At 37.0% G+C, this 27,067-nt stretch overlaps 3 protein-coding genes across 8 annotated transcripts; 2 read left to right on the plus strand and 1 right to left on the minus strand.

Annotated features, from left to right (window-relative positions):
• Nucleotides 1-1,696: 1,696 nt before the first annotated feature.
• LOC137814736 (ABC transporter C family member 14-like) lies at nt 1,697-8,796 on the plus strand. Of its 5 annotated transcripts, none has more exons than XM_068617623.1 (13): nt 1,697-1,822; nt 1,979-2,035; nt 3,034-4,601; nt 4,698-5,018; nt 5,266-5,352; nt 5,450-6,076; nt 6,212-6,376; nt 6,652-6,946; nt 7,136-7,350; nt 7,532-7,837; nt 7,920-7,983; nt 8,071-8,310; nt 8,411-8,796. In XM_068617623.1, exons 3-13 carry the CDS (start codon nt 3,045-3,047, stop codon nt 8,509-8,511), a joined length of 3,978 nt encoding a protein of 1,325 aa, XP_068473724.1. In that variant the 5' UTR covers nt 1,697-1,822; nt 1,979-2,035; nt 3,034-3,044; the 3' UTR covers nt 8,512-8,796. The 5 variants fall into 5 exon arrangements, with proteins under 5 accessions (XP_068473724.1, XP_068473720.1, XP_068473721.1 ...); XM_068617619.1 differs by having other exon boundaries at nt 1,757-1,822; nt 2,112-4,601; XM_068617620.1 differs by lacking the exon at nt 1,697-1,822 and having other exon boundaries at nt 1,876-2,035; nt 2,112-4,601.
• A 2,548-nt stretch (nt 8,797-11,344) lies between these two features.
• On the plus strand, nt 11,345-18,166 carry LOC137814737 (ABC transporter C family member 4-like). The gene is made up of 11 exons (XM_068617624.1): nt 11,345-13,891; nt 13,988-14,308; nt 14,625-14,711; nt 14,809-15,438; nt 15,564-15,728; nt 16,047-16,341; nt 16,601-16,815; nt 16,997-17,302; nt 17,385-17,448; nt 17,536-17,775; nt 17,873-18,166. Exons 1-11 carry the CDS (start codon nt 11,792-11,794, stop codon nt 17,971-17,973), a joined length of 4,524 nt encoding a protein of 1,507 aa, XP_068473725.1. The 5' UTR covers nt 11,345-11,791; the 3' UTR covers nt 17,974-18,166.
• A 1,703-nt stretch (nt 18,167-19,869) lies between these two features.
• Nucleotides 19,870-26,111, minus strand: LOC137814738 (probable E3 ubiquitin-protein ligase BAH1-like 1). 2 transcript variants are annotated; one of them, XM_068617625.1, is made up of 6 exons: nt 25,808-26,111; nt 25,274-25,518; nt 24,678-24,932; nt 24,138-24,275; nt 20,374-20,432; nt 19,870-20,228 (listed from the first exon to the last, which is right to left on the minus strand). In XM_068617625.1, exons 1-6 carry the CDS (start codon nt 25,977-25,979, stop codon nt 20,123-20,125), a joined length of 975 nt encoding a protein of 324 aa, XP_068473726.1. In that variant the 5' UTR covers nt 25,980-26,111; the 3' UTR covers nt 19,870-20,122. The 2 variants fall into 2 exon arrangements, with proteins under 2 accessions (XP_068473726.1, XP_068473727.1); XM_068617626.1 differs by having other exon boundaries at nt 25,274-25,525; nt 25,808-26,086.
• Nucleotides 26,112-27,067: the final 956 nt, after the last annotated feature.

A 27,067-nucleotide genomic window follows, 5' to 3' on the forward strand; every position in this document is an offset into this window, starting at 1 on the left:
TGTATGCATGCCAATACTCTTCATTTTTGAGTTCCGTCAAATAGTATTTCGTAACATGAGTGAATAGCCGGGAGGAAAGAAAGATTTGTTGCAATGTTGTTTGTTTTTATTTTCTATATTTATTTATTTTTACATTTTTCTTCTTCTCATTTTTAAGCATTAAGTGTAGCAATTTTAGGATTTTGCATTTAGGGTAGATAGACACTTCAATATTATTGGTGCGTTCAATATTAATTAATACTAATTGACTTTGATTTTTTTATAATTATGTCATGTATTTTTTACTTGAAATTAACATGATTACATCATTAATAATAATAAAAATAAATACTAATTTATGTTTATATATTCAACTTTTACGTTGTTGTAGAGTTTAATTTTTTATTTTCTTCATTCTTTAAAAAAAATTAAACTACTTTTTTTTAATTTATTACTTTTTTATTTTTATTTTGTAAAAACTCATTTCTTTATTCATTAATTATATTTCTAACTATTTTAAACATTAAAAATACTTATTTTTTAATGTATTCAAAATTAAAATTATAAAAAATAATAATTTATTATTTATTTATTTATTTTTGAAATGGTGCTAGATAGGAAAATAAAAACAAAAGGGTGCTAGATAGGGAAATAAAAACAAAAAGGTGATAAATAGAGAAATAAAAGGGTAAATAGTGCTAGATAGGAAATTGAACCTACATATAAAAGATATTTTATAATTTTTTATTGTTAATATTATTATTTAATAAATTTATTTGAATTATTATTAGATTTTTAATTTATATTTATTATTACTGTTTATAATAATAATAATAATAATTATTTTAAAATTTATTTTAATTACTCTTATTATTTATAATATTATTACTATTTTAAATTTTACGTATAAATTTTTTCATAATTCTCTGCCTTTCTTCCGCAATCTTGACGATGCCATCACCTTTCATTCATCTTAATTGACCGAAAACAAACACATTTTTTTTTTCAAATAAATAATCATTTCGATCTAAACATACTCTTAAAAATTTATCTTCGAATTCAAATAAAACATAAAAGTTGTCATTCTTCCCTTAATCTATCATCTTTTTTTTCCATCACCAATTAGTCTCTCCCAAAAGTACCTTTAAATCCAAAGAAAGCACATAAGAGTTGTCATTCTTCCCTTAACCTAAACTCTCTCTTCCATAAATTCATAACCAAACGTCATAAACATTTTCTCACTCCAATTTCACATCAACAATAATGTATCTAACCAAACACATGTGGTGACCGAAGAACCAGAAAAAAAAACAAAAACTTAATGGCTCACATTCTAAAGATATTCCGTGAACTGTAGTTCCAATCCAACAGAACTGCCAATAAACATCTGGACCATGTTTTGATAGATTGTGTTGACTTGGGTAACCAACAGGAAAAAAGAAATTTATGAGAAATTAATATCTTTTCACATCAGAAAACCAACAAAGTTAGTCAAAATTAGTAAAACAAATAAATATTTAATGAAAGAGAAATAAAAACTAAGCTTATATAGAAATATGATTTGGAATAGAAAGAAAAAATATACAAGATTCACACTTTTCTATTTCCTCGGTTGAACTAATTCATGTTTTCAATAGTTTAATCACAAGGGCAAGAGCATTCATAAGATATAATTATTTGTTTTAATTTTATACATGTTTGTTTTTTTCCTCTTTTTATGACACACTCTCCTTAATTCACTCTACTTTCTGCATTTTGATTTGAACGTTTCCATTTTCACTTATACGATTTCATTTTCATCTTCACGTGTTGTTGCTGCTGAAAAGGAACGCTCCGTATACAGGTTACAGCTTTCTGCTACCAAGCTGCATATATGGTCATAAAGTTTCACTTTCCAAAGGATGATTACAGAAAACTTTTTGAATATAAGAAAATTACTTCATTTGTTCTTCGAATCCTAATTTATACTTTTCAAAATCATCTTTTATCTCTCTTTTAGGTTCTCACCAAATATAGGGTCACCAATCCTCTCCCTCGGACAAGGTGTCAGAGAAATGTGAGTTTTTTCTTCAACTGCATTGATCCTGCTGCATGAACTTATCTAATTACAACAGTAATCACTCTTATCACAGATTACCACCAATCCATGGCAACCATCAATTGATATCAATACTACGTCACTGTTTGTATAAAAATTATCCATTTGATAAGATTTTCAATTGAACATCTTTCACACAACACAATCATAACCTTCACTGTTTTTCCTTCATCAAGGGCCGTCGCACTTCAAACTTTTTCTTCCACTAGAATGTGATGTGAGTTGTTGTGAGGCACCACACCACACATTATTCATTCTCAAGATTGTTGGTGCAACTTGGTCTCATTTTTTTACTGTTCTTGCCTGATGCGGGGTTTAATAATTAAATAGTATTTTGTTACATAGCTCTGGTTCTCTGGTCTAAGGTCTATTTCACATAGTCGAAGGTGATTTTTTCCTAGGGACAGAAACAACCATGTTCTTTTCATCTTCGGCGTGGATACAATCCCTCTCGTGTGCATTCCCTGTGAAGCAAACCTCAGGGGACATGTTTATCTCAGCTATGCTTCAATGGCTGAGATTTTTCTTCCTCTCACCATGTCCTCAAAGAGCTATATTATCTTTCGTGGATGTCGTGCTTCTCTTGTTTCTCTTCGTGTTTACTGTAACCAAGCTCTGGAAAAGGCTCACCTCCCATGGAGGTTTCGGCACTCATCTCAACGAACCACTCGTCAGAAATAGCAGATCCATTTTCTTAACTATTCGGTTCAAGCTAATCTTAACCGCAGAGGTTGTTTTGACTATACTTTACACGGTTGCTACCGTTCTTACGTTTAGCAGTTCCTCCAAGGTGCTCTGGAAGCAAGTTGAGGACGTGTTTTGGTTAGTCCAGGTCATAACACACGCGGTGCTTGCCGTTTTAATCATCCATGAGAAAATATTTGAAGCTGTTACACACCCTCTTGCGCTTCGTGCTTATTGGATTGTGAATTTCTTTGTCACTTCGTTGTTCACAGTGTCTGCGGTTATGCGTTTGGCCGTGGTGGACGTGAATGAAAGCAACGACTTCAAGGTGGATGACGTGGTCTCTTTCATTTCATTCCCTCTGTCGTTATTTCTTTTTTTTGCTGCGGTAAAAGGATCCACCGGCATTGTCTTGTCCACAGAAGAAACTCGACAGCTTGTTGAGGAGGAAACTAACTTGTATGATGGGAGTGAGAGAAAGTCTGAGGTCACTGGCTTCGCTTCAGCTTCTATATTATCTAAGGTTTTTTTTATTTGGATAAATCCCTTGTTGCGTAAAGGGTACAAGTCAGCACTGAAGACTGATGATGTTCCAACGCTTTCTCCACAGCATAGAGCTGAGAGGATGTCATCTATTTTTGAATCAAAATGGCCTAAATCAAACGAGAAATCGAAGCACCTGGTTAGTATGACTTTGCTACGGTGCTTTTGGAAGGAGTTGGTCTTCAGTGTCGTGCTTGCAATCATTAGGCTCTGTGTCATGTTTGTGGGGCCGGTTCTGATACAAAGTTTTGTGGATTTCACATCAGGGAAGAGAAGCTCTGAATATGAAGGATACTACCTCGTGTTGATTCTTCTCGTTGCTAAGTTCATTGAAGTTGTGAGTACTCATCATTTCAACTTCCAATCTCAGAAGATTGGGACGCTTATACGGAGCACTCTTATCCCCGCTTTGTATGAGAAGGGGTTAAAGCTATCATTCTCTGCTCGGCAGGATCATGGGATAGGGACCATTGTGAATTACATGGCTGTTGATACCCAGCAACTCTCTGACATGATGCTTCAGTTACATGCTGTGTGGATGATGCCACTTCAGGTTGCCATTGGCTTGTTTCTACTTTACAATTGTCTTGGTGTCTCAGTGATCACCGCTTTTCTCGGTCTTCTTGGTGTTTTTGTGCTTGCTGTGATTAATACCCGTAGGAACAACCGCTTCCAATATAATGTGATGAAGAACCGTGACTCGAGAATGAAAGCTGTTAATGAGACGCTTAATTACATGCGTGTGATTAAGTTTCAGGCCTGGGAGGAACATTTCGACCAGAGAATTACGGGATTCCGTCAGACTGAGTTTGGATGGCTCTCCAAGTTGATGTTCTCATTATGTGGCAATATGGTTGTGATGTGGAGCGCGCCCTTGTTGATATCAACTCTCACGTTTGGAACGGCTATTTTGTTGGGAGCTCAACTTGATGCTGCTACGGTCTTCACAACAACAACTGTGTTCAAGATATTGCAGGAGCCTATTAGGACATTCCCACAGTCTATGATATCTCTCTCACAAGCATTGATATCATTGGACAGACTAGATACGTTCATGTTGAGCAGGGAATTGTTGGATGATTCAATTGAGAGAGAGGAAGGATGTGGTGGACAAACAGCAGTAGAAATCATAGATGGGACTTTTAGTTGGGATGATGATAACACGCAACAGAACTTGAAAAATATCAATTTCGAGATAAAAAAGGGGAATGTTTCGGCAATTGTTGGAACTGTAGGGTCAGGAAAGTCCTCTCTCCTCGCATCAATTCTTGGAGAGTTGCGTAAGATTTCTGGAAAGGTAGGATTTTTCTGATTCTGAATTCATTTTTTTTTGTTTTATTTAAGGATGTTTAAAGTTAAGTCTGATCGTAGTGATAAAATATCTGTGTGGAAGGTTCGGGTTTGTGGGAGTGTTGCTTATGTTGCACAAACATCTTGGATTCAAAACGGGACCATTGAAGAAAACATTCTCTTCGGTTTACCGATGGACAGACAGAGGTACGACGAGGTTATCAGGGTGTGTTGTTTGGAGAAAGATTTGGAAATGATGGATTATGGGGATCAGACAGAAATTGGAGAGCGTGGTATCAACCTAAGTGGAGGCCAGAAGCAGCGTATACAACTTGCCCGAGCTGTGTATCAAGACTGTGATGTATATCTTCTTGATGATGTCTTCAGTGCTGTTGATGCTCATACTGGTTCTGAAATATTTAAGGTGCCTATTCTCAAAGTTCAAGTGTTCTGCTCCGCATTATGTTTAAATATAATCTTACTCATTCTGTGCTAGTTTGTTGCATAAGAGTTTAACTAATATTCATAGAATTGTTGTACTGAGTGGGTTGAACTCACAACCTTGTCATGACTCAAATGTTAATCGGATGATGTGATTCATTCGAATCCATAAACAAACTCGAGATACAAAATATGTGCCTTTTAATGTTTATCGTATGTCTTTTATACAGGAATGTGTGAGGGGAACTCTAAAAGGCAAGACCACTCTTCTTGTTACGCACCAAGTAGATTTCCTACATAATGTGGATCAAATATTAGTAAGTCTTTTGTGCTCATGCAGTTATGCTTCGTCTGTTGTAATCTTCAATTTGATTGGGAGAGTTATTCTAAAACTTATGTATGTACTTGCAAAAGGTGATGAGGGACGGTACGATAATCCAATCAGGAAAGTACGATGATCTAGTAGATTCTGGACTGGATTTTAAAGCTCTGGTGGTTGCTCATGAGACCTCCATGGAACTGGTAGAGCAGAGTGTGGTCATGCCTGCTGAAAATTTGAACAGGCCAACAAAATCTCCAGGGGTGACTTCTATTCACAAGGGAACCAGTGCTGAAAGCAATTCTCTTGAGCAGGTCGAGTCTAGCAAGAAAAGTTCTAAACTCATCAAAGAAGAGGAAAGAGAAACCGGCAAAGTGAGCTTACATATCTATAAACTGTACTGCACTGAGGCTTTTGGGTGGTGGGGCATCACATTGGTATTGGTTCTTTCTTTGTTATGGCAAGGGTCTTTGATGGCAAGTGATTATTGGCTGGCGTATGAAACCTCAGAAGAAAGTGGAATGTTTAACCCTTCTCTCTTCATATCCATCTATGCAATTATTACCGCTGTTTCGGTTATCTTGTTGGTGACGAGATATTACCTCTTTACACTCCTGGGGCTAAAGACTGCACAAATTTTCTTCACACAAATTCTTCGTAGCATCTTGCATGCGCCTATGTCTTTCTTTGACACTACTCCTTCTGGGAGAATTCTAAGTAGGGTAAGAACCTTAGTGCCCAAGTATGTTGTGTTAAACATTCAGTATATTCAAGAGTCTAATCCTTATCGATATAAACTTTTACATTTCCCATTTTAATCACACACTTATAATGATTTTTTTTCTTAACTTCCACAGGCTTCCTCTGATCAGACCAATATTGATGTCCTACTCCCCTTGTTCATGGGAGTTGTTATTGCCATGTACATTACAGTGCTCAGCATCTTGATCGTCACCTCTCAAAATTCATGGCCAACAGTGTTTTTGATATTCCCTCTTATTTTGTTGAATATTTGGTATCGGGTATGAATTTTATTACTTGATTTTGAAATACTCTACCATTTATTGCCAATGTGCAAAACCCGAAAATTTGTTTAATCTAGTAAGGTGAATAAATGGATTTATACTATAACTTCCAATATGTTTCTCCGAGTGTTTTGACCGGTCGTGCTTCATAATATAGATAAAGTAATATCCCTATTAGTCAGTAATCATAGTGTAATTTGTTCTCAATTAAATGTGTCTTGTATACTTTATGTTAACAAATTGTGTTTTCTATCTCATTTATGGTCTTCCAGGGTTACTATCTAGCATCATCTCGTGAATTAACTCGTCTGGATTCAATTACCAAAGCACCAGTTATTCATCACTTCTCTGAAAGCATTGCTGGGGTCATGACAATTCGTGCATTCAGACAACAGAGGAATTTTTGTAGAGAAAATCGCAAACGGGTAAATGCTAATTTGCGTATGGATTTCCACAACTATAGCTGCAATGTGTGGTTGGGAGTACGCTTAGAGTTGCTTGGAAGCTTTGTCTTTTGCATTTCTGCCTTGTTCATGATCATGTTACCCAGTAGTGTCATAAAGCCAGGTAAACCGACTCTGAAGGAAATCTAATCTAAACTTCAAGTGACATTAGTTACACAATGTCACTACAATATTGCTTCTTTAAATTAATCAATTCTTATAATGAAACTCGTTTTTTTAAAAGACTAATATTTGTGCCGTTGTCAATTTTATTAACATAATGAAACTGACTGGGTGGGTTTGGTTGATGCAGAAAATGTTGGTTTATCTCTCTCTTATGGGTTGTCCTTAAATGCGGTCTTGTTCTGGACTGTATACATGAGTTGTTTCATAGAAAACAAGATGGTGTCTGTCGAGAGGATAAAGCAGTTTACAGATATTCCATCGGAACCAGCATGGAATATCAAGGATCATGTACCTCCTTCAAATTGGCCAGGTCAAGGCAATGTAAATATCAAAGACTTGCAGGTAACTTGAGTAGGAACAAATTGATTGTTTTACATATGAAAGCACCTATGTTTTGCAAAATAATTCATTGATTTATATTGCTTTAAGCTACTAACCTGAGCATTGTTTCTAATTTTGAGTTTTCCATTACTAATTTGCACTGTGCAACACTATCATGATGACTTGAGCTTCTGGTGAACAGGTCAGATATCGTCCAAATACTCCTCTGGTGCTCAAAGGCATTACTTTAAGCATTAATGGAGGTGAAAAAGTTGGTGTTGTGGGTCGAACTGGGAGTGGAAAGTCAACTTTAATTCAAGTATTCTTTAGGCTGGTGGAACCTTCGGTCGGAAAAATAATAATTGATGGTATTGACATATCCATCTTGGGACTTCACGATCTCAGATCACGGTTTGGTATCATTCCTCAGGAGCCTGTGCTTTTTGAAGGAACTGTCAGAAGCAACATTGATCCAATAGGACAATATACAGATGAGGAAATATGGAAGGTAAGTTATGAGGCAATTAAAATCTGTTAACTCTTCTGTTGAAAATTTTCAATCCATTAGTCTAATAACTTTATTGTGGTAGAGCTTGGAGCGTTGCCAGCTAAAAGATGTTGTTGCTGCTAAGCCTGAAAAACTTGACTCTTTAGGTAGAGAGTTTTTCCTAATTTATTTGGGTTGTTTAGTTTTGTTGATGGTTGTAGTACTAATGAGAAAGTTTTGTTTGAACTTTGAAGTGGTGGAAAACGGAGAGAACTGGAGTGTGGGGCAAAGACAGTTGGTTTGTCTAGGGCGTGTTATACTTAAGAGAAGCCGACTTTTGTTTATGGATGAGGCAACAGCTTCTGTTGATTCTCAAACTGATGGTGTGATTCAGAAGATCATAAGAGAGGAATTTGCAGCATGCACCATCATCAGCATTGCTCACAGAATACCCACAGTCATGGACTGTGACAGAGTGTTAGTTGTAGACGCAGGTATATACTCTCTTTGCATTGCATTGCATTGGTCTCTGCATGATACTTGTTCTTTGACCATAGTTGCCTGAATTTGTTGTTGTTGTTGTGTTTGTATTAGGACGAGCGAAAGAATTTGATAAACCTTCCAACTTGCTTCAGAGGCAATCTCTCTTTGGGGCATTAGTTAAAGAGTATGCCAACCGATCCACTGAACTATAAGAAACTAAGAATACCTCATTTGGCTAGTGTCGTTATTAGTTGAAAACAAAACAAAACAAAATTTAGGCCTTGCATTGCCAAATTATACTAAATATTTCACTATTTCCTTTAAGGAAACCTTTTACTTTTGTATTAAGTTTGTTACTTGTCATTCGGGAGCTTGTGTCTCTTGAGCTAAGTTTTTGTTCTCATTGTGTAATTTTGTTTTGGCTTCATCAGTGACTTGAATGACTAGAATTGGCCATCTCATTTTTTGAATTGATCCATTTTTATCTTCTGTGTTAATTTAGTACTTGAGTATTGAGTTTTAATTTGCTTCACAATTGCCATTTATCGCTTAAGTTTTGTATAATCACTTGAAAGACTTGTTCTTGTTAAGTTGATTATCTTATGTTGCTTCTTTGGCACTTAAGGAGTGACTTCACCTAACTTTTTCTCTCTTCTTTTTCTTGATCTTATGCAAAAGATATATTTAGAATAAAAGTTCATTAATAATATTGAAAAAGTACATTGTTTTTATTTTTATGGGAGAAATTAATCTACTAAGTATGGATAAGTACTTTGTTTTTGTTAATTAAATTTACTTTGACACTTATCATGTTTTCTTTGTTTATTTTAATTGTTTTTGTGTATTCGTTTTTTCTGTTAGATTTTTTCTTTATAATCCAACTTCATTCCTAATACATTAATGAAAACAAAAAACATATTGATTAAAAAAATTATACCAAATTTATTCTCAGAATCAGGAAAATTTGACAAAGGAAATGTTTATGTTGAACTAGATGCTTATGTTGAACTAGATACTCTGAAAACAAAGACGTTATTTGAATTCAATATTCAATTGCTTTCAAGATAACAGGTTAAACTTCATTCTGCTATGGATAAAAATGATTCAAAATATGCAAACATTGCATATAAACCTTTGTAGATTATAAAGACTATGACGTTATTTAGCAGAGGTTGATTACTTTGTTGTATTGTTACGGGAAAATACTTTTGTACTTTTGGGTACTATAAACAATATTGTTGATGGTGATGACTGGTGTTGTACTCCAAAATGTTTTTTCGGGAAATATATAACAAACGTGTGATCAAAGGTTTTCTTCAACTCCATATTATAAAACACATTTTTTTAAAACAAACATCTTTGATTTGTCAACATATGTAATGCAACTTGAATATTCACTTGCTTTGAAGTTGACAAATTAAACTTCATTCAGGTATGGACCAAAGTGATGAAAAAACGCAAGAAGAAAAAAAACATGATTCGTTCTCAAAAGCTGACAAATAGAACTACTAACATATTTTGTACAACAATTATGTTTCATTTCTGGTTTTTTCACTGTTATTTTAAAGGTAAATACTGTTTTAGTGAAATCTGTATTTTTGCAGTTGAGAATGAACTTAACCACAATCATATAACAAAATCAAATATCATTCAGAGTGAAAATTTGGCTACCAAAAACCATAACATAAGTTGTACACTGAAAAACTACTTTAGAGTGTTTGCATGCAAAACACTTGACCTATTTTGCAAACTGAAAACATGTCATTAAAAATAGAAAACCTGATTTTTCTTTTGTTGTAACATATAGTCTTCATTTAACATATTCAATTTGGTTGAACTGAGTAATATTAATTCTATCAGATATGCATATTGATGAAAATGACTCACAAAATACAACAATGAAAATGAAGATGACTGTGACTCAAAAGTTCCTTAGTACATGTAATAGCATGTTTGAATTTTATTTTAACTAAAATAAATGAATAGTTTATAACTTTTATTACTTCCAATTCAATGACATTGGTACATTCCAAAAGAATGTGGTTCACTTTGAAATTTTGCATAACATAAATGTACACATAACAAGTAGAAGTATCCAAGTTTCACTGTAGATGCAATTGAATTTTATATATTCAAAATACAACACATCACATTGGTAATAGATAACCATTATCTCTGACTTAAATTTGAGTAATTTATGTTCTTTTATTTTCAAAGTTCTCTTTTACTAAATACTGTGTTTATTTTGAGCATTCAATTAATTTGAACTTCCTTACAAATGTTTTTTTTTCAGAAATTGATCAATATGATGCAAGAAAAGGCAAGAAGAAAAATAAAATTGATACTTGCTTCACAAATTGTTCCACAATAATGATAATATGTTAGGTACTACCATAATGATCTATGTCTCTTAATTGAGTTTATAATTGTTTCTGCTAATTAATATTTTTTAATTAGAAATTCTTGCTTTGGACAACTTTCATTCAATATTAACATTGTGTGGTATAAAGAAAGAGCTAAAAAAAAATCAAAGAGATATAAAAAAGGTCATTTCTCTACATGTTACCAAAAGGGAAAAACACAATTTTTTTTTTTTACAAAAACCTCTCCAATAATAACTTCCAATAATAACCATTTTTTCATATGTATTGGGATAAATTGTGTAGCAACATGTGAACTAATATTATTTGTTATTATTTTAAATTATTCTTATTTTTCAAATCAAATTTATATATTAAATATATTATATTTGTAAACTCATGTTATTGTGCTAAAAATCACTTAATCATAATTATAATGCATGATACTTTATTTGAAAAAAATTATTATCATAATTATTATTATTGTCTCCATTAATTATTATTATTCCAAAATTATATAATTTTAAATTTTCATACTTATTATACATATTATTTGCTATTTTTTCCAATTTTTCTGTTTTTATTAAACCAATTTTATATAATAAATTTATTTTAAAATAAATCTCTTGCCTTGCACAGGGGAAAAAGCAGTGTATAAATAAATGAATATGAAGATAGTCTCTGCACTTATTACACATGTAGCATGCACACAGTTAATTACTATATTTGGTATACACGTGATGCACACAAAAGGGAAGTTCGGTGGTGCTCCTTCAAAGGACAGAAACAGATATTCCTTCTTCATGCTTCGTTCTTTCCTAACAAAACATATATGAGTTGTAACCTTCATACATTTTCAGCACTAATGCTGCAAATTTCTCATACTTTCAGTTTTTCTAGCTGTAACCAGTTTCAATGGTTAATAGTAATTAATAATTCATAAATGCAACATACTACTTATCCCTTACTAATTAAGAAGAACTTGATCATTTTATTATGCAAATTCGTGTGCATATATAGTGTTACCATTTCAACTTAGTATAATAATTCATCAATAAATCTGGTTCTGAGAGGTTCATGAGGTAGCAGAGAGAGTGCGTGAGAGAAAAGTTGAAGGTGAAGTTTCACAAACATGTCCCTCGCATCTTCAACCCTCTCCTGTGCATTCCCTGTGAAACAAACCTCAGGGGAAACCTTTATCTCAACTATGCTTCAGTGGATAAGATACATTTTCCTCACACCTTGTCCTCAAAGAGCTATATTGTCTTTTGTTGATGTCGTGCTCCTCGTGTTTCTCTTCGTGTTTGCTGCCACCAAGCTCTGGAAAAGGTCCACCTTCAATGGTGGCTCCACTACCGACCTCAGCAAACCATTAATCGGAAACGTCATATCCGTTTTCCATACAACTATGCGGTTTAAGTTAACCATAACTGGAGTGGTTCTTTTGACTGTGCTCTACACTGTTGCTTCTGTTCTTACGTTTAGCAGTCCCACCATGGCGCCGTGGAAGCAAGTTGACGAGGTGTTTTGGTTAGTCCAGGCCATAACACATGCTGTGCTTGTAGTCTTCATCATCCACGAGAAAAGGTTTCAAGTCGTTGCACACCCTCTGTCAGTTCGAGTTTATTGGATTGTAAATTTCTTTGTCATTTTGTTGTTCATTGTTTCTGCTGTCGTACGTTTGGTCTCGGTGGACGTGGATGAGGTCGAAGGCGTCAGGGTGGATGAGGTGGTCTCTTTCATTTCGTTTCCTCTGTCGTTATTTCTTCTTTTTGTGGCGGTTGAAGGATCCACTGGCATTGTTTTGACGACAGAAGAAACACGACCACTTGTGGAAGGAAAAGCCAAGTTGCATGATGGTACTGAGAGAAAATCCGAGGTTACTGGTTTTGCTTCAGCTTCTCTATTATCCAAGACTTTTTGGATTTGGATGAACCCCTTATTGAGTAAAGGGTACAAGTCCGTGCTGAAGATTGATGATGTTCCAACGCTTTCTCCGGAGCATAGAGCTGAGAGAATGTCTTCTATTTTTGAATCAAAATGGCCTACATCAAACGAGACATCAAAGCATCCGGTAGGAATGACTTTGCTTCGGTGCTTTTGGAAGGAGTTGGTCTTCAGCGCCTTCCTAGCTATCATTAGGCTCTGTGTCATGTTTGTGGGGCCGGTTCTGATACAAAGTTTTGTGGATTTCACATCAGGGAAGGGAAACTCTAAATATGAAGGATACTACCTCGTGTTGATCCTTCTCGTTGCTAAGTTCATCGAAGTCATGAGCACTCATCATTTCAACTTCCAAGCTCAAAAGCTTGGGATGCTTATACGCTGCACTCTTATCTCCTCTTTGTATAAGAAGGGGTTAAAGCTATCATTCTCTTCTCGGAAGGAACATGGAGTTGGGACAATTGTAAATTACATGGCTGTGGATACCCAGCAACTCTCTGACATGATGCTCCAGTTACATGCTGTGTGGATGATGCCACTCCAAGTTGGTATTGGCTTGGTTCTGCTTTACAAATGTTTAGGTGACTCAGTTGTCATCGCGTTTCTTGGTCTGGTTTGTGCTTTTGCCTATTCTGTAAAGGGAAACAAAAGAAACAACAAGTTCCTTCAAAATCTGATGGTGAACCGGGACTCCAGAATGAAAGCTGTGAATGAGATGCTTAACTATATGTCTGTGATCAAATTTCAGGCCTGGGAGGAACATTTCAAGCAGAGAATTTTGGGTTTCCGTGAGACGGAGTATGGGTGGCTCTCCAAGTTGATGTTCTCAATTTGTGGCAATATTGTTGTGCTGTGGAGCACGCCCTTGTGGATATCAGCTATCACGTTTGGAACGGCTATTTTGTTGGGAGTTAAACTTGATGCAGCCACAGTGTTCACCACAACAACTGTGTTCAGGTTATTGCAGGAGCCTATTAGGACATTCCCACAGTCTATGATATCTCTTTCACAAGCAATGATATCACTGGAGAGGTTAGATAGGTTCATGTTGAGCGGGGAATTGTCGAATGATTCAGTTGAGAGAGAGGAAGGATGCGGTGAACAAACAGCTGTGGAAATCATAGATGGGACTTTTAGTTGGGATGATGATAGCACGCAGCAGGACTTGAAAAATATCAATTTGAAAATAAAAAAAGGTGAGCTTACAGCAATTGTTGGAACCGTAGGGTCAGGAAAGTCATCCCTTCTTATATCAATTCTTGGAGAGACGCACAAGATTTCTGGAAAGGTACGATTTCTGGTTCAGAATTTAGAACTTTTTTAAGGATGTTTACAGTCGGGTCTGATTGTATTCTGATTATATAATAATATATTTCTGCAAAAGGTTCGCGTTTGTGGGAGTGTTGCTTATGTTGCACAAACATCTTGGATTCAAAATGAGACCATTGAAGAAAACATTCTCTTCGGTTTACCAATGGACAGACAGAGGTACGATGAGGTTATCAGGGTGTGTTGTTTGGAGAAAGATTTGGAAATGATGGATTACGGGGATCAGACAGAAATTGGAGAGCGTGGTATCAACCTAAGTGGAGGCCAGAAGCAGCGTATACAACTTGCCCGGGCTGTGTATCAAGACTGTGATATATATCTTCTTGATGATGTCTTCAGTGCTGTTGATGCTCATACTGGTTCTGAAATATTTAAGGTGCCTATTCTCAAAGTTCAACCGTTCTGCTCCGCATTATGTTTAAATATAATCTTACTCATTATGTGCTAGTTTGTTGCATGAAGCGTTCAAGTAATCTTCATAGAATTGTTACATTAAGAAATTCTATTTAGTCCAGTTTGATTGGTCTCTAATTGGAGAAGGTTGAATTCAAAGCCTTATCTAGATTCTAACTCCCAAGGTTTTGGTGATGATGCTTTGTTTGACATCATAAACAAACTCGAGATATCCTACGATTTTAGTTTAGGTGCAAAATCTATGATTCTTTAATGTTTGTGGAATGCCTTTTATACAGGAATGCGTGAGGGGGGCTCTAAAAGGCAAGACCACTGTTCTTGTAACACACCAAGTAGATTTCCTGCATAATGTGGATCGTATATTAGTAAGATTCTTTTCCTCACGTTGTTATGCTTCATTTGTTCTATTCTTGAAATTGATTTGGGGAGTAATTCAAATACTTTTGTATCTGTTTGATAAAGGTGACGAGGGACGGTACGATAGTCCAATCAGGGAAGTATGAAGATCTGTTAGAGTCTGGAATGGATTTTAAAGCTCTCGTCGATGCGCATGAGACCTCCATGGAATTGGTAGAGCAGAGTATGATCACGCCAGGTGAAAATTTGAACAAACCAACCAAGGCTCTAGAGATAGCTTCAATTGACAAGGGAAACAATGGTGAAAACAATTGTATTGATGAGCCTAAGTCTAGCAAGAAAAGTTCTAAACTCGTCCAAGAAGAGGAAAGAGAAACTGGCAAAGTGAGCTTACGTATGTATAAACTCTATTGCACTGAGGCGTTTGGCTGGTGGGGCATTACAATAGTATTGATTCTGTCTTTGCTGTGGCAAGTGTCTTTGATGGCAAGTGATTATTGGTTGGCATATGAAACCTCAGAAGAACGTGCTAAAATGTTTAACCCTTCTCTGTTCATATACGTCTATGCAATTATTGCTGTTGTCTCCAGTGTCTTGTTAGTGGGAAGATCCTACTTCGTTACTCTCATGGGGATAAGGACAGCACAACTACTCTTCACACAAATTGTTCGTAGCATCTTGCATGCGCCCATGTCTTTCTTTGACACTACGCCATCTGGGAGAATTCTAAGTAGGGTAAGAACTTAGTGCCAAGTATGCTGTGAGGAACAAAGAATCTAATCCTCATCATAACAAACTTTTACATTTCACATGTTAATCACACTCTTATACTGCTTATTTTTCTTTTTATAACTTTGCAGGCATCCACTGATCAAACCAATGTTGATGTCCTTCTCCCCTTGTTCATGGGAGTTGTTATCACCATGTACATTACAGTGCTCAGCATCTTCATTATAACCTGTCAAAATTCTTGGCCAACAGTGTTTTTGATAATTCCTCTTGTTTGGTTGAATTTATGGTACCGGGTATGAATTTTATAACCCTGATTGTCTACTGCTTTGCCTTTATTTGGTTGCAAATGTGTAAAACTGAAAATGCGTGCCATCTTGTAATATGAATGGTGGATTTATACCATAGCTTCCACCGTGTTGAAGTTACTTACAGAGTTTTTGGTTTTATGTACATGGAAATTTGAATGGCCGTGTTTCATAATGTGTAGAACAATAACCATTAGACTCCATTGTTTTGCAAATACAATTCATATTATTCACAAGTCAGAATGTAGTTTGTTTGCAATTGAATATATCTTGCATACTTTATGTAAACGATTCCTGTGTTTTCAGGATTACTATCTTGCATCATCTCGGGAATTTACTCGCATGGATTCAATTACCAAAGCACCAGTTATTCAATACTTCTCCGAAACCATTGCAGGGGTCATGACAATCCGTTCATTCAGAAAGCAAAAGATATTCTGTGTTGAAAATCTCAAACGGGTGAATTCTAATTTGCGAATAGATTTCCACAACTATAGTTCTAATGAGTGGTTGGGATTTCGCATAGAATTGTTTGGAAGCATTGTCTTTTGCATTTCTGCCTTGTTCATGATCATCTTGCCCAACGGTATCATAAAGCCAGGTAAATTGACTCCAAAGGAACTCTAAACTTCGGTGCCTACTATCTATTTATGTGAGTTTCACTCTGATCACAATAATACTTCTTTAAATTGTGTAGCTCTTACGATTGGGTCTATTGTCTGCAAACAAATCAGTTTAAATCGTAGTACCTGGTTGTCTTGCATTGCATGCGCCCATGTCGCTCATTTCATAAAACAAGGATGTTTGTGTCGCAACCAAAATTTTATTATAAACTGATTGGATTGTTCTTCTTGATGCAGAAAATATTGGTTTATCTCTCTCTTATGGGTTGTCCTTAAACGCTGTCTTGTTCTGGGCTGTATACATCAGTTGTTTCATCGAAAACAAGATGGTGTCAGTAGAGAGGATAAAGCAGTTTACAAATATTCCATCAGAACCAGCATGGAATATCAAGGATCATCTACCTCCTTCAAATTGGCCAGGTCAAGGCAATGTAGATATCAAGGATTTGCAGGTAACTTGAGTACGAAGAAATTGATTGTTTTACATCTGAAAGCATCTATATTTTGCAAAATAATTCACCGATTTCTATTGATTTAAGCTACTAACCTGAACATTGTTTCTTATTTAGAGTTTTCCATTACTATTTTGAACTGTGCAACACGGTCATGATGACTTGAGCTTCTGGTGAACAGGTCAGATATCGTCCAAATTCTCCTCTGGTGCTCAAAGGAATTACTTTAAGCATTAGTGGAGGTGAAAAAGTTGGCGTTGTGGGTCGAACTGGGAGTGGAAAGTCAACTTTAATTCAAGTATTCTTTAGGCTGGTGGAACCTTTGGTCGGAAAAATAATAGTTGATGGTATTGACATATCCATCTTGGGACTTCACGATCTCAGATCACGGTTCGGTATCATTCCTCAGGAGCCTGTGCTTTTTGAAGGAACTGTCAGAAACAACATTGACCCCATTGGACAATATACAGATGAAGAAATATGGAAGGTAAGTTATGAGGCAATTAAAATCTGTCAACTCTTCTGTTGAATATTTTCAATCCATTAGTCTAATAACTTTATTGTGGTAGAGCTTGGAGCGTTGCCAGCTAAAAGATGTTGTTGCTGCTAAGCCTGAAAAACTTGACTCTTTAGGTAGAGAGTTTTTCCTAATTTATTTGGGTTGTTTAGTTTTGTTGATGGTTGTAGTACTAATGAGAAAGTTTTGTTTGAACTTTGAAGTGGTGGAAAACGGAGAGAACTGGAGTGTGGGGCAAAGACAGTTGGTTTGTCTAGGGCGTGTTATACTTAAGAGAAGCCGACTTTTGTTTATGGATGAGGCCACAGCTTCTGTTGATTCTCAAACTGATGGCGTGATTCAGAAGATCATAAGAGAGGAATTTGCAGCATGCACCATCATCAGCATTGCTCACAGAATACCCACAGTCATGGACTGTGACAGAGTGCTAGTTGTAGACGCAGGTATATACTCTCTTTGCATTGCATTGCATTGGTCTCTGCATGATACTTGTTCTTTGACCATAGTTGCCTGAATTTGTTGTTGTTGTGTTTGTATCAGGACGAGCAAAAGAATATGACAAGCCTTCCAATTTGCTTCAGAGAGAATCTCTCTTTGGGGCATTAGTTCAAGAATATGCCAACCGATCCAGTGGATTATAAGAAATTAAGAAAATCTGGTGTTTCTCCATTGTATGGCTTCCTCCACCACCCATATATGAGTAACAGATAAAACGTTGTCTTTCTAATTTTGTTCCATCTAAGATGATATAGCATGTGTAGGAAACAGATCATGACATAGAATGACAGAAATTGATGTGTGGAGTGGGGTCACCATTCCAATGATGTTATGTTATATGGATCACTTTCACCTTTGTTTCTAAACACACAAAAACACTTATAATTTCCTATTATCATTTTTTGTTTCATCTCATCAAATCACCTATAATTAGGGTTGTTCTTAGTTTATAGGTTAGAAGAAAAAAATTAATCCGAACTAAACTAAACTATAAACTAAGACAAGTGAAATAAACTTGCCACTGCTAAACTGTTTATAAGTTTAGTTAATTTTTTTAATATTAAAATCTAATGAACTGTTATAGTTCTTAAACTATATTTTCTTGTTAAGCTAATACAAAGCTGGAAATTAATATTTCAATAGAAATGTGATTTCTTCTCTTAACAAAACTATTTTAGTATAATTTTTTTATGAAGTAAAATATTATTAAACATGAAATTAATATTTCAATAAATGTTTTTTTCCCCCTAACCAAATAGATGTTGAAACGGAAAAAGAGAGAGTAATACAAAGATAAAGAATTTGGATCAGTAGTGTATTAGAAGCTAATAAATTGAATTGAATTAAATCATATAAAAACTTAACTGGAAAATAGTTTGCCGAAATTAAACTGAACTGAAAAATTATTTCTAAACTAAACTATACTGAAAAATAGTGTTTAACTACTTAAACTATGCTTTTAAGAAATTAAAAGAAATTAATTATATGAATTATATTCCTATTATATACGGGAAGAGGATACAAGGAGAATCCTGTCATTCTATTTCTTTCAAAATTAATATATGAATTTATTTATCAAGAATGTATAATTAACAATCTTTTATAATCATATTAGTATAATAAACTAATATAAATATAAACGTTTTAAATTTATAAGAATACAAATCAAAATTCATAGTATCTACACTTCGAAATGCCTGAAAAGTTTGTAAGAATACAAATCAAAGTTTGTAAGAATACAAATCAAAGTTTGTAATTATAAATTATGATTTTTTTTTAACTTAGTTCTCTCTTTATTTATCTCTTTTGCTTGCAAAAAAAGGCCAATTAAACGCGTTTTAAAAATCTTGAAAGAAATGTATTATTTTAATGTAAGTAACTTTTTTAATTATTCTGTAAAGTATTTCTTTCAAAATGAAAAAATTGGGACAGATACAATTCTAAAGAAAAATAAACTCTTAAAAAGAGGAAAATACATTAATAAACAAAAGCTTAAAAAACTTATGAGAAAAACTTGTACTTTTAAGGATATAATAAATCAATAAAATTTGAGCCAGACACTATTATAAAATGTAGAAGTTAAAAATGCTAGAACAAATATTCACCTCTTTTTTTAAAAAACTATTATTTTTATTTATGTTTTACATGTTTGTAAATTTTCAAAATAATGAGAAATAAGAAATCTAATTCTGTCATAATTACATGTTTGTACTCATCATCCTTACATTCGAACCTTCACCTCTCATCTTAGATTGTTCTAAAAATCTCGGTTTATTTTTATTTTTTAAATTTTCAGAAAATAATAGTGTGAATGGATAAACAATTTTAAAGAAATACTTAAAACAATTTAATGAAATCAATTTAAACTCTCTTATTCAAATAAAATACTTTAAAAATAAGATACTTTAAAATGAGATGAATCAAAGGTGATGAAATTGGTGAAGAAAATCCCAATGCAGAGGCTTTTTAGGTGATCCACAAATTTTTTCCATCAAGAACTAAGGACTAATTTCGCAATAGGCTAAAAATATAAAGGTTAATGAGATGAATAGAGTTTCTAAATCCATTTTCAAAGTGAGATACAGATACATACAATGAACAGCACTACTAATTTCTTAAATAAAAACATTGCCGCCACCAACAAAGTTATGCACAGTTTAAAGGCAGCTTCACCTTATTCACTATGTTACATGCAGAACAACAATCAAACATCAAACATGCAAACTTGCATTTCAGACTAAAACTACAAACCTTATACTCTACAAAAGAAGTTTAAAAAATTGCATGTTGTGTTTAGACCCCTACGAATGCCCTACACTGTGAATCCCAATGTTCCTTTATTTGCTTAATCCTCTCCACCCTCTCGGTCTGAAGCCTCTGCTCCCAGTATTCCTGACAGCTGTTAAGGGATTGAAATTAGTGATGTTCAAGGATTTAGCAGAAACAATATGATATAAAAACATTTTCTAATAACATCCATCTTTCTTTACCAATTACTACCCCTGGTTTTAAGCCCCCAAATAATGGGATACGTAGGACCATACCTTCGGCCTAACAGAATATTTAGTTCTTCCAAGTGCACGGCACCTTCATATACACCACCCTGCAATAAACAATAGTAAGAACTAGGCCTAAGTAGCCAATCTTTTTAATTGGTTCAAATCCACAAAATGAAGAGAAATAAAATTATTTGGGTAGCCAATTCTTAACAGCCCGATAGTTAGGTGTAGGGTGCTCATAGATCCTATCCAAATCCAAACATATGGATTGGATTTAAAATTCATATCCATTTTAACTGATCAAATTTATTTGGATTTTTTTTAAATCCATTTAAAGAGGATTAAACCTAAATTATATCCACTTGGTTAATTAGATTAAATTCATTTTGTCAATTGCATTAAATCCATTTTGATATGGACACATACTAACTTGGTTTAAACTGGGCCTAAGCCGACTCAACCTAGACGCGGACCAACTCGGCTCAAAATTGGACTGATTTAAATTGACATGGACCCAGTCCAACTCGACTCAACATGGGTCTGCCGACTGCGCTCGACATCGACCCGGACAAATTCGACTAGACATGGGCTCAAACCGATTATGCTCGATATCAACATAGACATCGACCCCGACCTGTTTTGCTCGATATCGACTTAGACAATGGCCCGGGCCTGTTAGTCCTGCTCGACCTGACATCAGCCTGGGCCCACTCGGCCCGACATCGGCCCAGACCTGCTCGACCCGACATCAGTCCGGCCTACTCGACCCGAGCTGGCTTGACCTGACATCAGCCTGGGCCCACTCGGCCCGACATCGATTCAAGCCCGCTCGACATTGGCCCTGACTTGATTCGACATGCGCCCGGACAAATTCGACTAGACATGGGCTCAGGCTGATTTTGCTCGATATCAACCTAGACATCGGCCCGGGCCCGTTCTTCCCTACATCAGCCTGGGCCTGTTCGTCCCGACATCGGCCCAAGTCCGCTTGTCCCGACATCGGGCCAGGCCTGCTCGACCCGACATTGGCCCGAGCTCGCTTGTCTCGACATCGACCCGAGCCCGCTAGTCCCGACATCGGCCTGGGCCCGCTCAGCCAGACATCAATTCGAGACCACTCAGCCAGACGTCGATCCGGGCCCGCTCAAACTGACATCGATCCAGGCCTGGGCCCACTCGGAACGATATCGTCCCTGGCCTGCTTTACTCGACATCGGCCTGGGCGCTCTCGGAATGATATCGTCCCTGGCCCGCTTGACTCGGCATCTGCTCGAGCCCACTTGTCTCGGTTGTAATCGGCCAACATCCACTCGACTTGACATTGATTCGGGCCCGCTCGACATTGGCCCTAACTTGATTCGACATTCGCCCAGACAAATTCGACAAGACATGGGCACAGGCTGATTATGCTCGATATCGACTTAGACATTGGCCCGGGCCTGTTCGTCCTGACATCGGCACGTGCCCACTCGTCCCGACATCGGCCCAGGCCTGCTCGACCCGACATCTGCCTGGGCCCGCTTGGCTAGACATCGATCTGGGCCCGCTCAGCCTGGCATCAATCCGAGCCCGCTCATCCCGATTTCAATGCTAGCCCGCGCGGCCGGACATTGATTTGGGCCAGCTCGACATCGACCCTGACTTGATTCGACATGTGCCCGGACAAATTCGTCCAGACATGGGCTCAGGTTGATTTTGCTCGACATCAATCAAGACATCGGCCCGGGCCCGTTCTTCCCTACATCAGCATGGACCTGTTCATCTCGACATCGGCCCGAGCCCGCTTGTCCCGACATCGGTCCGAGCCTACTCGACCCGACATCGGCCCAGGCCTACTCGACCCGACATTGACCCGGGCACGCTCTACCCGACATCGGCGCGGGCCTGCTCGACCCAACATCGACCCGAGCTCGCTTGACCCGACATCGACCTCGGCCCGCTCGGCTAGACATCGACCAGGCCCGCTCAGCCAAACATCGATCTGGTCCCACTCATCCTGATATCAATCCGGGTCCTCTCAGCCAGACATCGATCTGGGCCCGAGCCGACTCGTTTCGACATCGGCCTGGGCCCTCTCGGAACGATATCGTCCCTGGCCCGCTCGAATCAGCATCGACTCGAGCCGATGTTGACCCACACCAACTGAGCTTGAAATCGGCCAGCATCCACTCGACTTGACATCGATTCGAGCCCGCTCGACATCGGCCTTGACTCGATTTGACATGCACTTGGACAAATTCGACAGGACATGGGCACAGGCCGATTATGCTCGATATCGACCTAGATATTCGACCCCAGCCCGTTCTGCTTGAATCGACTTAGACACTGGCCCGGTCCTGTTTGTCTTGACATCGGCCCGTGCCTGCTCGTTCCGACATCGGCCCAGGCTGCTTGACCTGACATTGGCCTAGGCCTGCTGGACCCGAGTTGGCTTGACCTGACATCGGCTTGGGCCCACTTGGCTAGACATCGATCTGGGCCCGCTCAGCCTGCATTGATCCGGGCCCGCTCAGCCCGACATCGACCCTGACTTGATTCGGCATGCGCCCAGACAAATTCGTCCAAACATGGGCTTAGGCCGATTTTGCTCGATATCAATCTAGACATTGGCCCGGGCTCGTTCTGCTTGATATCAACCTAGACATAAGCCCGAGCCCGTTTTTCCCTACATCAATTTGGGCCTGTTCATCTCGACATCGGTCCGAGCCCGCTTGTCCCGACATCGGCCCGGGCCTGCTCGACCCAACATCGACTCGGGCCTGCTCAACCCGACATCGGCCTGGGCCCGCTTGGCCAGACATCGATATGGGCCCACTCGGCACGACATCGACCGTGCCCGCTCAGCCAGACATCGATCTAGGCCCACTCAGCCAGACATCGATTCGGGCCAACTCGGCTCGATATCGACTTTGGCTGACTTGTTTCGACATCGGCCTGAGCCCTCTCGGAACGATATCGTCCCTCCCGCTTGACTCGGCATCGGCTCGAGTCGATGTTGACCCACACCAACTGGGCTTGAAATCGGCCAGCATCTACTCGACTTGACATCGGTCCGAGGCGACTTAGTTGGACATGGCCCAAGTCGACTCGACTCCAGATGGGTTTGGACTGACTCGTCTCGACATGTGCCCGGACCGACTCTGCTGGACATGGGCCCAGGATGACTTGGCTCGACATGGGCTTGGTGCCGACTCAACCTGGTTTGGGTGCCAATTTGACTTGGGCTTTGGCCCACTCTGCTCAACTTGGCCCAGGGTTGACTCGGCTCAACTTTGGCCCGGAACGACTTGGCTCAATTTTGGCTCATACCAACTCGATTCGACTTGGGCCCGGATGTCTCGGCTCGACATGGACTTGGGCCGACTTTGCTCAACCTGAGTCCGGATTGTCTTGGCTCAACCGGAGTCCGGATTGTCTTGGCTCAACCGGGATCAGGCCAAGTCAAATCAAACCCAAAATACAATTTGGATAATCAAAAAATGTATCCAATCTATATCTAATCAATATTCAATTAAATGGATTGGATTTAAAATCCAAAAATATGGATTTGGATTTGAGATAAATCCATTTAAATAACATCAAATGAAGCTTTAGAGTTTGATCATTATCCTATCATGAGCACAAGTTATAAATATGAGATAGATGGCCCTCTTAATCATGAGTTATTCACATGATTTATACCACATCTTTTGAGTGAAGCTATGGAATCAACTAAAATGAAAAATTTCCTAGTTTTTATCAGCTACAGTAATCAAGTTGTAGGACAACCTGCAATATAAACGTCATGTATCTGGATTCTGGAAGCTTACCTCGCGGCATAGAGGACATTTCTTTTTAGAATCTGCAGACTTAAGTCCGTTAACAATAGATACTGATGCAGCCGAGCAAGCACAAATATAGCAGAATATGTGGCCACAAGTCAGAGAAACTGGATCAAACAGTGTGTCCTGTAATAGGAGCCAGATGAACAGTGTTAGTGAATAAGTGAAGAAGAATCTAGGAAAATGCTTCTCCAAATTCCATGGGAAACATATTGTTTCACTTAGAACCTAAACTGAATTTTCAATTTACTCTATCTCTTTTTTGAAGTTGCATTTTGTATTCGGGAAAGTGAAAATCACTGATATCTGTGAGATAAATGAAAACCATAAACAAATAAAATAGTTAAAGAATAAGCATTCAGTGTATTGATAGGAACAGAATTTGACTTCAATTTAAAATTCTAATTTATAATATTTAACTTAACTACACCTTTCATGCCTTCGTACAACAGTAATATTCAAATACACAACATATAATAAATTAAAGTTGAAGCAAACTCATCCAATGACTGATATTGAGAAACTTACCAAGCATATAGAACAAGTCAAGTCAGCATCCAATTTGATAGAATCAAAGAGCTCACAAGAAAGTGACGGTTTCCCATCCTTAATTGTGAGAGAACATCCATCGAACAAAGTATGTTCCTTCCTCGACTTGACCTTAGTTTCCCTTAAATTGATGTGGAAGGCCATAAGCTCACAAAGCCAGGGACTCTGAAGAATCTCCTTATGCATGCTCTGGACCTGCGACTTGAATAATTGTCCTTGCTTGGAATAATGAATCTGTAGTGACAGACGTAGAAATAAGAACATACAACAAAGACTCAAATTTTCACAAAAATGACCTAAACTAACCATTAGCACTCCTACCAAACAAAAAGGATAGTTAAAAGCTCAAATTAGATTACTTGATTTTGAAACTTCTATTCAATCAGAATCAGAGTTCTTCCATAATAATCTGCCTTGATTTTGGCGCAGACCTTTAGTTCCCTTGTAAAATCCCCAATTCTGATATATATGAACAGAACCATACCAATACCAAAACCCCAAATGCACCAAATAAACTATATCTAAGTTTTGTACTTGTTAAAACTTGTTCGGGGAAGCAGAAAATACAGGCATACCTTATCATATTTCTTGAGTATCTTTCGAATTGCCATGGCATTTATGAGTGCGTACGTGACAAGATCTTTGCCTTCTTGAACCAGGGCAGTATGGTTTCCGTGCAATCTGCCTTTGATCCAAAAAAAGTACTTTCTGAAGCCAGAAGCAAGATGTAGATCCAACAATTTCTGCGCACGCTGATTAAAACACCCCACCACATCTGACATTTCATTGAGAAGGGAAGGGAAGAAGGTTCCATCGCACACTGAATACTAATATCAAGTTAGCCACAAGATAGAATAGAAGAAAATGCATACATCAAACAATAAAAGTTAAAACATCTCTCTCAATAACAATAACAAAAAGTCCCCTCGGTCCTTCTTCAAAAAAATGTTTTGGAATTGATTAATAGAATAGCAAAAACAGAGAGAAGAGTCTTTTTTTCTCCTCCCTCCGTCATTGCCCTCTATCTCCGGTTGATTGCACTCTGTAAGCAGAAAAAATCAAAACCTCGAAACATGGGAATTAGAAAGAAAAGAAAAGATTTTGATAACCTGGGCAGTTGTCCGGGCTGGTTTTGGCGGCAAGGGACGCATTAAGGGGTTTCTGGGATGAAGGGCTTTTCCTGCACTTCTTCAAGATCTTCTTGTGCGTCTTGAATTCTACGCCTGGAAGCTTCTTCTCCTGGGCCTGTACGTATTCCTGGTACTTTTTGCAGAACTTCATGTTTCTTGGGTGAAGAAGAAAGAACAGCAGAAAGTGAAGGAAGGGGTTTCGAAAGAATGTGAGTGGGTTTAAGGTTTAGGAAGAGTTATGATCGAAATTTGGGTCGTGTTTGTTTGTGGCATCTCTCTCCTTATTGTATTTGAACAATTCCCTCGCATTGCTGTCATATGCTACCACTTTGACGTGTGAAAAAAATAATCTGAGAAACACACAGCTTGCGAAAAAGTCAAAATATCAGATTACGCTCTCCCCATTAATGCGTAATTATCATAAACCAAGCTTTAAGCAGTCAATTAAAGAAGCTATTTACACTTTTATTTTCCTAATTAGCAATCTTTTGTTTTTATTTTTCTATCTAACACCTTTTTATTTTTATTTTCTTATCTAATACTTTTATTTTTTATTCCCTATCTAGCACCATTTCAAAAATAAATAAATAAATAATAATTTATTTATTTTTTGATAATTTTAATTTTGAATGCATTAAAAAATAAATATTTTTAATGTTTAAAATAGTTAGAAATATAATTAACGAATAAATAAATGAGTTTTTATAAAATAAAAATGTTTAGTTTAAAATTATTTTTTTTAAGAATGAAGAAAATAAAAAATTAAACCCTACAACCACATAAAAGTTAAATTTATAAACATAAAATTACTATTTATTTTTATTATTATTGATGATGTAATCATGTTAATTTCAAGTAAAAAATACATGACATAATTAAAAAAAAACAAAGTCAATTAGTATTAATTAATAGTGGATACACAAGTAATATTGAAATGTCTATCCTAAATGCAAAATCCTAAAAATGAGAAGCAAAAAATGGAAAAAAAAGTCTAGAAAATAAAAACAGCAACAATAAAAAAAATAATGGTAGAAAAAAATAATAACTAAAAACATAAAAATGAAATATGATAATTCATTTAATATTTTCTTCAATGGTATATTAAATAATTTGTGCCAAATGAAACATAATTAATGACGAGAAGTGCACAATCAAGTAATGTTGGGACATATTCTTTATGTGTGTCTTGGTGTTTGACAACATGAACATTTTTTTTTCGATCATGTTGTTTTTTTATGT

Source organism: Phaseolus vulgaris, chromosome 1 (assembly GCF_000499845.2).
Source record: "Phaseolus vulgaris cultivar G19833 chromosome 1, P. vulgaris v2.0, whole genome shotgun sequence".
NCBI lineage: Eukaryota > Viridiplantae > Streptophyta > Magnoliopsida > Fabales > Fabaceae > Phaseolus > Phaseolus vulgaris.